The sequence below is a fragment of the Cryptomeria japonica genome, chromosome 2 (genome assembly GCF_030272615.1).
Source record: "Cryptomeria japonica chromosome 2, Sugi_1.0, whole genome shotgun sequence".
NCBI lineage: Eukaryota > Viridiplantae > Streptophyta > Pinopsida > Cupressales > Cupressaceae > Cryptomeria > Cryptomeria japonica.
The window spans coordinates 318,323,296-318,336,951 of NC_081406.1; the positions used below are offsets into that span (position 1 = coordinate 318,323,296).

A 13,656-nucleotide genomic window follows, 5' to 3' on the forward strand; every position below is an offset into this window, starting at 1 on the left:
GCCAAGATACTTTTCCATTGCTTGAGAATAAAACACCTTTGGGAAGACAAATCAGGTCTCATAAAGATGAGTCGGGTTTTTGACTATATATGACACATAACAACAGCAAGAGGTTATAATTGGGTTTGTTGGTAACATGTTACACATCTTCAACAAGACAAATCGGGTTTTAAGAGAGGCATTACATGTCTTTTGAGAACAAATCAAACCTTTTCTAAGTCATTACATAAATCGGGTTTTAAGAGAGGCATTACATGTCTTTTAAGAACAAATCGGACCTTTTATAAGGCATTACATGTCTTTTAAGAACAAATCGGACTTTTCTAAGTCATTACATAAATCGAGTTTTGGATAAGTCGTTACATGTAGAGATAACTTGCAATGAAGAAGGCATAATGAGACTTGCAATCGGATTCTTAAGACCTGACTGCAAGTAAATAAACTTGCAATGAAAACATGTATCTTTACACTTGCAACAATGGACATTAAACCCCCACTTAACTTGTAACTTGACATTTTAAACAATGAACCAACTTGTAATTGGGTCTTAGAGACCCGATTGCAAGTAAGTGCATTTACTTGTAATGAGTTTACTTGCAGTGACATCCAAAAGTTCCCCAACTTGCAGTGACTGCTCTGAAACCCGAAATTGCACAGAAAGTGACCAAAATGAAGGCAAAAACTAACCAAAACTTCACAGACATGGAAGATAAGCTCTTAATTGATTTACCATCAAGAAATGTAGACTCTCCACCTTGGGAAGTGTGCCCTAGAGCCTTAAAATCTCAAATTTCAAGCAAAAATCTTCTACTTGTAGTGACTGCTCTGAAACACGAAATTGAAGAAAAAGCTAAGAAAATGAAGGCCAAAGCTCACCAAAACTTGGACAACAATGGCAAAGACACCCCTTGATGATCTGACCCTATCAAATATGAGTTTTGCACCTTGTAAAATGTGCCTTAGAGACAAAAATGACACATTTTGTGTAAAAATTCATACCGGTTATCAATTTTTTGAAAATCCAAAAATTGGGACAACATACCTAATTCCTGCAGTCTAAAAAAAAGAACATGCCACATTAATGGGTTTCTTGAACTTGCAGTCCGTATTACACTCCCACTCCCAAAGAAACCCCAATGGTAGCCATACTTCTATGACCTCTAGTTCTTTGTTGCATTTCAACTTCAATCTCTTCATTCTCACTACTCCCCTGCTGCTCATCGTTTCTTTTTGTTAAGAATTTAAAACACAATTGCAAATGCAAACATATAACAAAAAAAGAACAAAAGCCAAAAAAAATACAAAGGGATTTGAACAAATGAATAATAGATGGTGAACTTTCTTCAAATAACATGGATTTAATGCTCTATTGTCTTCTTTCCACCACTTTTTTCCTCTTCTCACTGCTGCTCCTCTTTCTTTGCTTCTTCACAAATTGGAAAATGTCAAATGAGTTCTTTTTGGGTTTTTAGTTCTTTCAAGGGTTGGTTTAAATTTAGGTTTAGTTTAAAGGGGTGTGAGAGTCCTTGTGGGCCCACCCATGCCTTTTTTAAAACTCAAAATTGTTTTTTATTTTAAAAAGCACCCAAAATGTCTGGTTTTTAGTTATTTCAAGTGTTGGTTTAAGTTTAGGTTTAATAAAAAGGGGTGTGAGAGTCCTTGTGGGCCCACCCATGCCTTTTTTAAAACTCAAAATTGTGTTTCTTTTTTAAAAAAGCACCCAAAATGTCTCTAGGTTGTAGGATATGGCTAGCTATCCCCAAGATAGATTGGGAGAAGCAAGTGGTGGTTGCATTTTGTTGCATTTTTTTATTTTATATAATATATTAATATATCATATGAAAATTGATGGTGAATTACGAAAGCAACTAGATTGTGACATTTGTTGATTTGTTTGATTCTCATGTGAACTCTCAATTGAACTCCAATGTTATATATCAAGAATCTATAATGTGCACGATGAATGCCTTATCAATATTATCATATCAATATTTGAAATTTCCCTATATTTTTAATAAATTTCCTATCTTTAATATAGCCATCCCCCTTGCTATCCCCCAAAATGGCCTCAAAAACCCATCCCCAAAAATCATCCCCCATCCCCATTCTAGAAACTTACTGGAAAATAGATATAAGCTAAATATCAAGAAGCTTGTGTTGTTGTTCTTTAAGTGGTTTTTATAAAGACAGAGTTGGACAGAGAATTGTGGAGCTATTTAAGAGCAGGAAACAGTGATGACAATTGCATAATACCAAATTAAAATCAATCGCATAAATAGAGAAAAAAATGAAATTGCCTTAAAGAACACAATGTAGTAAAATTCCAACAAATTCGATTGTGCCTCCTTATATCAACCAAAATCAGAAAGACATGTGTAATGTCCCCACTTTGAAATATAATTTAATAAAAATAATAGTAATAAAATTAAAATACAAAAAGAATAAAATTTAAAAAATTAAATTAAAATATTAAAAAATATAATTAAAATTTATGAATGGTCAAAAGGCATGAAATGACAAGTTGTGACCCGCCCCCGCCCCCAAATATGAGGTATCAAAGGGAGAAGAGAATTCATTTGAAGGGGGAATAATTGGGGAATTGGAAGTGCAGATCTGAGATAAATAGGAAGTGCAGATCTGATTGTGAAAGGTTGTATCCCTTTCAAAGGGCAGAAATAATGAAGAGTTGCACTCTTTCAAGGGATGCTAATGGTGAAAGGGTGTGTCTCTTGTCAAAGGGCATACATGATGAAGAGGTGTGACCTCTCCCTCACATTGAGAGATATAAAGGAAAGGAATCAAAAGCCTCCAATGATATCACCATCGATCAGAACAGATCAGAACAGCTATTAAGTTACAGGCAGTAACATACTTGTTCTTAGTGGCAGCCTCCAACAAGGAATTCAAACATAATCCAGGAGGAGAACAATCAGACCAAGGCAAGTAAGAGTTGGAACATAAATCCAAGAGCAGAACAAACAGATCAAGGCAACACATCATAGAATCATCAAACCATTTTAGCGGCACATCCCATTGGATCGAAGGGTCATAACCCTGTTGGAAAGTGCGGTGATAAGAGAGATCTCTCTTTCTAATAACACATCTCCTTCCAACAAAGAGACACAGCCAATCAGGAGTTTAAGAGGAGCCATCGGATGCCAGGGAGAGGATAGGGACACAGGAGAAGATAGATCGCACAAGCAAGCAAGTTCAGGATTTAGACAAGCAATACTCCAGCAACTCTGCCACAGTAACATCATTCTGATTACTTACTAGCATCATATCTGTATGCTGTTATGATCCACAGTCACAGAATTACAGTCATAGAGGAACAATATTAAATAACTTCATCAATCATAAGACAACTGGCACAAATAACATAAGCAGGTTAATATGCTGAATACTGATTTACAATTACTGGTAATTTACACAATCAAATAAATACTATCTCAGCAATTATTAGTAATCTCATACAATGAATACAAGATGTATACAGTAATATGAAAGGCTATGTAATGAATCATGGATTCTAAAATTATTAAGAACATGCTGATAAAAATATAAAGTATTCAAATCAGAATTACAGTGCTTACTTGTGAGAGAGGGAATGAAGGTGTAATGGAGAGGTTAGGAGAGACTCATAAGTTGGCTGTCCTAGAACGACCCCAGAGGCGTCTAGGACCTTGAGGAGTCTAGCAACCTGGTTACAGCCTCATCCCAACTCACAAGGTAAGTAAGCCATGAAGAAGGTTGATATATGAGGATAACCGTAGAGTCACCAAGTGGAGCAAGAAGGTTGAAGGAAACAACCTCTCTTGGGCTTGGGTAGAGAGACTCCACAGCAGTCCTCATGGTATCCTCCTTCCCCACTTCATGTTTATATAAATTGGAATTCGTATCATAATGTAAAACTTGCATGCTTATTTATCAAAGCAATGTATCTATTTACATATGGTTTTCTTATTATGTGCAGGAATCTATATTTAATCTTATGTTTCTAAGTTGACAAGGTATAACCTCTAACCCTAACTATGTAATTTATGATTTATAGGTCTGAATTTAGAAGGGGACATTACAACATGCAAGCCAATTACTCTCATAAAACCTCTAAGCATACTCTAGGACTTTTATAGCACTTCTACAATACTCTCACGAGCTTGACCTACACTAAATCTCACAGAAAACAAATTAAAACCCCATTGTCAGTTGTTCAAGCATTCTACAACTGTAGATGAGATCATATAATCTCGATGGGCATATCTATGCTTCTACATGACCAGTCAAATGCAAAGAAGAAGCAAAACACCTTGTCAACTCAACACTAGGAAGGTGGTAAGAAAGGCTTCTATAAGTTCTCGATGCCACAGTGTCTTCAAGGCAACCCCATGACAGCAAATATCCATCCTATGCCTCCTCAGTACAGCAATCATCGAACACATTTTCCATCCCGTGAGATGCAGCCAAAGGTAACATTGGTGGGCAGTAACTCAGTCCAACTGCAATTGGGGTCATAGTAAGTCCTTTCATAGAAAATTTTCGAAGTTTTTCTTCTTCCAATAATTTTACTTAATGTTGAACGTGTCCAGAATCTTATGTAATGTTAGGTTGTTATTCTCTGACCTTAGATTCTGAGGTACCTAGGAGTTAACCACAGATTCCTTGTATATATGCATATAAAATAGAAATATTGTTTACCGCAATTGTTTGTTCTGTAGGCTGAGAAGAAGTGCTTTAAGAATTTTAGTAGTTAGAGAAAATGGCACCTCAATGTGTTGGAACTAGGACCATTGCAACTGAAATGCTGATATGTAATTCAAATTCTTAAAAAAACTTTTGTAATGACCTCAGCCCTCTCAAAAAACAAAAAACAAATTAAGAGCTCAAGATCACGTCTTACTGTAGGATCCATACGCATATCAAGTGGTCCATCATATAGCACACTAAAGCCCCTTTCTGCATTGTCTAACTGTGAAAATATATCACAAAGAAACAAAGACCCCATTAGTTTTGAAGCACCTCAACGCTGTGCTTTTTCATTAAAACTAACAAATTAGAAGATCAAAAATCGAAATTAAAAAAATCCATTATTCTTGACATTAAAAAATACCAATTTACCCTACAAGTGCAATTATTGTTTCATAGATAATTAAAAGTGTAACAAAATGGGAACAGTTGGATCTGTACTATTTTTTGAAGTTGTTGGCCATAATTAAGGGGTTTTCCAAATGTTATCTGAATCTATACCATATCACATTGTCTGAAACAATACCTGCATTGATGACATGCCCAAGTCCATCACGATCCCATCAACTCCATCCACTAATAGGGTTTTATCCACTTGTCCCACAACACTCTTGATCTCTTTAAAGTTGTTGCAAACAATATTAAGTTTCAAATTTGAAGACACTGAACTTTGATCTTCATCAAGGATCGCCTGTAATTTGGGCTTTGCCTGCTCATGTGCTGCAGGATCTACATCAAGCCCAATGAACATTTGTAGCTCAGGATGTGCTTTAATAATCTGTACGTTAAGGTCATTATCAAATATATTAAACCATAGTTCATTAATAAAATCAAAATGCAATGAAACTAAAATTATTAAAACACAGAACAAGATTTACCATACCTTTGGATATAACTTATATGTAGTAAAAAGAAAACTTGGACTAAACATAAAGCATCCTACTGATACAATGTACTAAACGTTGTTGAAAAACTCAGACTTGGCAGACCCAAAAAAATTCAGCAAAATTTCTGAACATTAAAAGACACAACTTGTAAATCTATTCTTCAAAAACATACGTGGTACTGAATTTTGGTAACATATTACTGATTTCCTTAAAAAACTGAACTTGCAAAAAGTGGGGACTTTGAGACAGGCTTTGGCATTATGAACTTGTCGAGAAGGCCATAGCAGAGCTACTCAATTATTAAATATGTCCAAACAAGCCCAAAAGTTGAAACAATCTCTCTTTTTGAATCTGTCTTTTAGCAGTAGCTATTATTTCACAATTAGTGGACATTCTTCTTCTTTTAGATTATTCATCTTTTATACCCTATGCCTAGGAACGATTGTTCTGAGTTTATTATTTGTGGTGTGTTTGTAGAGAAGGAAATTTATGTATGTGACATCTTTCTGAAGAAACTAAGTGGCATTACAGATCTGTTCAGTTATGCAGATCTCAAGACTGCTACAAATGACTTCAAAAAGTGGGGCACAATTCAGATATATTTTTCAGGGGATGCTCATGGATGGGAAAAAAAGAGGCCATGAAATGCCTGTATAGAGCTGAGGAGGGCATGGAGGAATTCATTGCATAAGTCATAAAACCCACCTCGCTCAACCACTCAAATCTTGTTTGCTTACACAGCCTCTGCATTGAAGATTCTTGTTAATTGCTTATCTAAGAATTCATTGAAACCAGCTCTCTCTATGACTAGTTGTTCAAGGATAGAAATAAAACCATCAAGTGGAGTGCTCTAGCCTGCTAATGCACTAGCATATTTGCACAAGGAGTCCACCTCCAACATCTTGCAGACCAAGAGCAATGTGGCATCAAATTGGGCGGAATCAACTTATGCAACGACAGGTGAGTTTTGGTCTGATGCCCTAACTTATTGACAAGTTATTCAATGATTAACTTGCAAGCGAGTTTTTTAAGATTTTTTTAACTATGATACTAAAGATAGAACTCAAGACTAACAATACAGGATTCAATCACAAACTCAAGCCAACTCCAAGAGCAATATAAGTGTTGCACTTGGCAGGAATCACTCTTCCAGATTGCCAAAGACAAAAGACCCCAAAATACATAAGCTTAGACAGAAAAAAGTCTTTTTCTATTAGTCTTACCATGAGAAAACCAGTTTATTTCATCATAATCAATTCCTACCAAGCACCATACATAAATCAAATCTAAACATATTTACCAAAAGGTTAGGCTGAAGGATCGATCGCCTACAAACATTGGTTGTTTCACTAACATCAAAAGTGGTGTTCCTAGCTAGAGAAAAAAACGATAGTCTATACTCACTATTCAATAGTGTCATTATTATTAAAATCATAGTTTAAAAACTCAGACTCGGCAATTACTCAACAGACCAGAAAAATTTAAAATCTCAGGGACTAGCTCCGCAATATCTTATCTGTCAAAACCTTCAGGCATGTCTGATGAGGATTGGAATAAACTAGATAAGAAAGTAAGATGTATTATCCATTTGTCTTTCAGATACCTTATTAATGAATGTGTCAAAAAAATATTCTTTATGTTTTTCATGAAAGAGGATAAGAACCATGTATTAGTCTAAGAGTGTTATGAATAAATTGCTCTTGTAAAGAAAGTTGTACTCTTTAAAGATGATAGAGAGATATTGTAAATGATCATCTCAACACCTTCAGCCTAATTTTAAGTTAGTTAATGTCAATAGGAGTCAAACTAGAAGAAGAGAACAAGTGCATAATATTGTTTTATTCCTTACCTCATTTATCGGAGAACTTGATTATGATAAGCAGTGGTAACTATTCTTTGCCAAAATCAGAGGACAAAGCAAGTGTCTTGTTAAGTGAAGAAACTAAGAGAAAATCCATAGATGAAATCTCTAGTGATACTTTGGGTGTAAGGTATTGGTCAAAGTTTAGAGAGGATAAGAAGAAGGGTGGAGACAAGATGTCCAAGAAGCACGGGTCAAAGTCTCACTATAAAGCCAAAGTAAAATGTTGGAATTGTGGCAACAAAGGTCACATAAAGAAGGAATTTAAGTCTAGGAAGAAAGATGATTCCTCTAACAAATCCTTGAACAGTGATGAACATAATAGTGATGTTTTTTATTCAACTATCATTATTGGTGATGATTTTTGGTTAACTGACTCAAGTGCATCATACCACATGACTCTTCATAGGAAGTGATACACTAAATATAAGGAGTATGATGTAGTACAGGTTTTCCTTGGTGATAACAACTCTCTTAAGATGGTTGGTCAAGGAAAGATGAAGGTATCTTTTATGGATATAATGTTTTTCTTGTTCTGAGCGTAGCAAGAAATCTTATTTATGTTTTAGCTCTGATGAAAAGGATTCTAGGTTGTTAGAGGAACTTTGGTGTTGGCTACAAGTATTGGACTTGGAACATTCTTAAGACTAGAATCATCAACATTGTGGAGCTTATTCAACGTAAATGAGCCTAAATCAGGTATTTTCTGGCACCACAGATCAACTCACATAGAAGAAAGAGGCTTTAAAACCTCGGTAAGAAAGATTATGGTGGAAAGTCTTTCAAATTGTTCTGTTAGGTTTGAGCTTTGTCAACATTGTGTATTTGGAAAGCAAAATAGGTGTGCAGTTTGCTTCAAAAAGCACTAAATCAACGGAGATTTTGTACGTGATTAATAGTGATGTCTTTGGTCTTATGGATGTGCACTGCATTGGTAAGTCTCAATACTATGTCTCCTTCATAGATGATTATTATAGACATGCTTGGGAATATTTTCTTCGGAAGAAATCTATAGTTTTTCACAGGTTGGAGTTCAAAGCACCTGTAGAGAATAAAACTACTAAGAAAATTGAAGTGTTAAGCCAGATAATGGTGTAGAGTATTATTCTAAGAAATTTGAAGCATACTGCAAATGCATAGGTATTGTTAGGCAAAAGACAGCACCCTATACACCACAACAAAATGGAGCAGCTGAAAGGTTAAATAAAAACCTTGTTGAATTGAACCAAAAGCCTCTTAAGTAGTGATGGTCTAGGATACAATTTTTGGGCTAAGGTAATAAATACTCCTCATTATTTGAAAAACAGGTCTCCCACTTCTATGCTTGAGGATAAGACACCATATGGGTGTGGATGGGTGAGAAACTTATTGTTACTTTCAGTAAGGAATTTGTTCATGTGACAAAGGAGAAACATTATCAGTTGGGTTATAAGGTTGAAAAGTGTATTCAAATTGGGTATAGTGAAAACGTGAAAGACTATAAGCTTTAGAATCCGGTGACACTAAACATTCTTTATTTTAGGGATTTTATATTAAGGGAACTTAAAGAGTTTTATCCAAATAGAACTAGTCAAAGGCAAATTAGATTCAAACTATACATTTTAAACATGGAACAGAACAATAAATAGCATCTACATATGAACAATCAAGTAAACATAACAATGTGGATGGAGAGAATGTAAGCACATTTGATGCAAATTTTGATGAACTGAATGCAGATGTGGCAACATCTCCAATTGTGACTATAAGAAGGTCTACAAAGAAAAAAAAATTACTTGATAGTGTTAATGTTATTATAGCTATGGTCGGGTTCCTTCAGGCCGACATAACCAATATAAATGCCTAATTGGCCTATCGGCCTTAGACATTTATAGGTTCGATTTATATATGATGCTGACTTTGCATTTGTAAATTAAATAAAATGCTTTGAAATATAACCAATTGTTAAACCTGCCACCCTTGGTGAGAAGACGAGTTAGTTATAATGAAACCAATCCTTGGTGAAGAGACGTGTTGGTTAATGATAAGCCGACTCTTGGAATGGACATGATGCTTGGAATCACCCACATATGGGTACATATAGATCGACTCCCTCTCTCCACAAGTATCGAATAAGATAACAAGCAGATCAATTAAGACATACAGCAGATCGAATCATCTACAGCAGTTCAAAGTAGAAGATTTTCGGCTCTCCTTCACACTACATTCAGACTTGGGCATATTCATCATCTTCATCAAGGAGATCAAAGTTAATCTAATAATTGGCACCATTATAGTTGCAGATCGGCCTTTTTGGTGGCCTCATATCTGTGTGATAGCCATATTGTATTCATTCACTTCATTAATTATTAGAGATTTATAGCTGGGTTTTTCTCCCTCATGTTGGAGGGTTTTCCCAGGGTACATGCTGTGCATTTTTGATTGAATTATCTTCTATCTAATATGATCATTAAACTTAAGAGATAGGTATAGTCCACCGAATTTCCATTGAGTTTTTTATCTAACTTGAACTAATGATGGCCCAAAATTTATAAAAGAAGCTCTCTCTTCTAAGGATAAGTCTTGGAAATCTGATGACAGACCAAATATTGCAATTACACCAATGTAAGACTTGGGATTTGGTTAATCTGCCTGATAGAAAGAAGCCCATTGGCTACAAATGGGTGTTCAAGAAGAAGTTCAATGTGGATGGTAAATCAGAAAGGTACAAGGCAAGATTGGTGGCAAAAGGGTATTCCCACGTTGAGGACATTGAGTTTTGTAGGTGAGAAATTTCGGTTAGATCTATTCTCCTACAGATAAATTAAATTGCATTATAATGTTGTTTGTTGTTGTGTATAATGCCCACTAGCATATGTGCCTTCTGTGTTATTTGGATTTTATAATATAGGTTGTATTGAGTGATTTGACAGTGTATTATGGGATACATGTGTTATGATCTTCTATATCGAACTTTCCAACGAGGTATTTCAATTATGCACTTGATTTCACATGACTTATCATTATATGTGATGCTATAGATTGCCATCAATGTACGTTATCGATGAGGTTTTGTATTGGCTTATGTTGTCTAACTATGTATTAGTATACATATGTCGTAATTTTATATGTTTAGAAAGTTAGACTATTATAGTGTTTCAGCTTCACAATGTTTCAACTTATCATTTTCACTACATACATTATGTGTTGAATATTTTTATCTAGTTTAGCATCATAGGTTATTTTTATTCCGCATCTTGTCCTCTAAATCATGCTAGTCGTAGATGATTTATGGTTAGATGTGATGGTTCCGTATCATGTTAATAGTTATATCATGTTCAATGTTTTATGTTGTGCCTTGACTATTCATTTATTGTGCAAGTATGCCTAAAGTTTCACCTAAGTATGTAGGTACAAGTTTCTCCAACAATGATTCATTGGAGATGGTTGTCTTGGGTAAAACATGTTTTCTTGACCTCCATCTCACTCAATTTGTGTTGCAAGATGACCCTTGCGAGCCTCTATGAAACTTGGATCCCAATCAATGATGATTCTAGAATTCATGTGTTGTGTTTAAACATACGTAACCCGAGGACGCATCCCCGGGCTGAAAAACCCTATCCTGGTCCTAGGGACGTTTCAAGGACTTGGGGATGACCAGGGGACGTTTGCCCCCCATCCCCAAAATGTGGGAATTTGTTGGGGATGTCCCACAAACGAAGGGATGTTTACCCCAACCGTGGGGGACGTCCATATGTCCCAAGGACGGAGGGGGATGGTTGGGACGTCCCCAATCCGTCCCAGGGACGGCCAGACGTCCCCCATAGCTGGTTCTAGTTAAAAACATTAAAAAAATGTCATATTTTAAAAAAAAATTCCTAACATGGGCCCCAGATTATTTGCCCTAAATCGTTCCAATTATTAAGAAATTTACAAGGCAACGATATTAAATTATTAATATTAGTCTTGACTATGCGATAATTCATAATATCCTGCCTTATATTAAAATTTAATACAATCTGAAGATCAAGATTGCGATAAATATTTATGTTTCATATTGGGCCATATTTCATGTTTGACTATATGATATACTTAAAACTTTAAAAGGGAATGATATAAATATTTCAGCTCTTACCATATGATATTCATATATTTAAAAGGGAAGGATATGCAATACGGGCAATAAAAACAATGATTTCCAGCGATAATTGTTTAAGCAAAGCGATCAGATTTTCAGCAAATCAAACAAGTGTTGGCATATTGACAATGAATTTTCAATTATGAATGCATATTGAGTATTGATAATGAATTCTGAACACAAATGTGGTATTTTAAGGTTCTATAATGTACATATAGCTGCCTTATCCATATTTTCATATGAATATAATGTATATATACATGCTTTATCTATTTTTCATATGAAAATTTAAATTTCCCTATATAAATAAACTTTTCCCTTTATTTTATATTGCCGTCCCCCCACCGTCCCCAAAATTGGCAAAAACATTTGCCATCCCAGAAACTCGTCCCTTGTCGTCCCCGTCTTGGAAACTTGGGGTAACATAGGTTTAAACACATAAAGTGAGTGGTTCTTGGCGTGTGTTTGTTTTTTACCTTATTACAATTTCAATTAATTTTGAAATCCATGTAATGTTTGTGGAATATGACTTAATATGCTTTTGAATAGATGATAAATCATGCCTTAGTAATAAAAGTCTTATGTATTATTTTATTGCATGAAAAATGAAAATTGAAATGAATTTGATTATACTATGAAAATAAAATATTTTGCATATAGGAAATAGAATTGCTTTACAATTAGAATATATATGTAATTGCAAAGGCTAATGGAAAAATATCTAGTATGAGTTGTCTATACCATAATAACTTCATTGAAATATTTGCATAGAAAATATATATTTTTAAGAAAGGCCATTCCGAAATGACGAGTTCAAATATAAAAAGGAGAAAAAGGTGTAAAGGGGTTTAGAGAATTTTGGACAAAAGGTAAAGGAAAGTTGCTTTTACTTCATTTTGGCATTTTTGTTTGAAACCTCTCTCTCCTCTTTTGAAAAGAAAAATCTACATCTTTAAGAAGTGTTTTCAAATTGTTTGAACTTAGATGGGCTTTGGATTGGATTAATTGGGAGTTAGATAAAATTGCTTAAGGTGTGCTTGCTTCCAATGGCTTCTTCCTCCATTGTTGTAAGCTTGTTTTGAAAAGGTAAACTTCCTTGTTATGTATTTTGACTGAGATTCCATGCCCACAATAGGTGGATGCATATGGCTCTATTGCCTAGAGAAGTTCAATTCATGAATTAAATGTTAAGTGAATTTCATAGGTTGCACTGTTTTCATTTTGGAAAATATAAAAAAGAGCTAAAGTTATGGAAAAAATTTCCCTAATCATGATGTGATTTGAAAAACTTTTAGTTGTACATTTTCTGCTTCTAAAGGTATGTTTAAAGATTTGATGTTTTGTGTAATTTATAATTTTAAGTTTCTTTGAAATCCATTAATGGTGAATTTGAGCAGATTAATGAAATTGGAATTTTTTTTAAAATGAAAATTTGAATTAAATTCATGTTAGCTTGTTTTATTTTATCAATGCTTTCTTTCGTATATGTATTGGCTGGTGATGCGAAATTTCCATTACCTTTGAAGTTTAATAAAATTCCTAGTTTATTAAAATCCCTTGGTGTTGTAGCATGTTATTCAAATTATCATTTGTTGTGGCTTCCCTTTATTATTTAATGTAAAACTTCCTACCCCCTTTATAAGAGGGGGTGAGGCAAGATGCATAAAAGGAAATCTGTTTTAGGTTTAGCATGCTGAGTTATTTGGTCCCTTGAATCACCCTATTGGATCAATGGTTGAGATTGCTCCATCTTTTTGGCAATCTATATGTAGAGGTTTTTCCTCATTTCTAGCATCTTTTTGGCTCTTGATGAATGGAAGTGTTGTTTTTAGTCTTGTTCTTTATATCTCATCCTAAAGAGTTCCCCTTGGTCTAAGTTTTTGAATGTGTTTTGTGCTTGTCTCGTGCCCCTTGGATGAGAGCAAATTATTTGTTGTTTTGCACAAATAGGTTTGTGTAATGTAAGTTACAGCAACCCTACTACAAACAATTAACTTGTTCATGAATTAATATTGGTTATGTGTGTAAGGGAGGGCCGACCGATCACT

At 34.7% G+C, this 13,656-nt stretch overlaps 1 protein-coding gene across 1 annotated transcript in view; it reads right to left on the minus strand.

Annotated features, from left to right (window-relative positions):
* Nucleotides 1–13,656, minus strand: part of LOC131027217 (uncharacterized) — a 58,551-nt gene that overhangs the window by 16,307 nt on the left and 28,588 nt on the right. The window contains exons 2-3 of the mRNA XM_057957223.2: nt 5,270–5,521; nt 4,898–4,966 (exon numbers count right to left, since the gene is read on the minus strand). Coding sequence (XP_057813206.2) covers nt 4,898–4,966; nt 5,270–5,521 — 321 coding nt within the window. The remainder of the gene's footprint in view (nt 1–4,897; nt 4,967–5,269; nt 5,522–13,656) is intronic.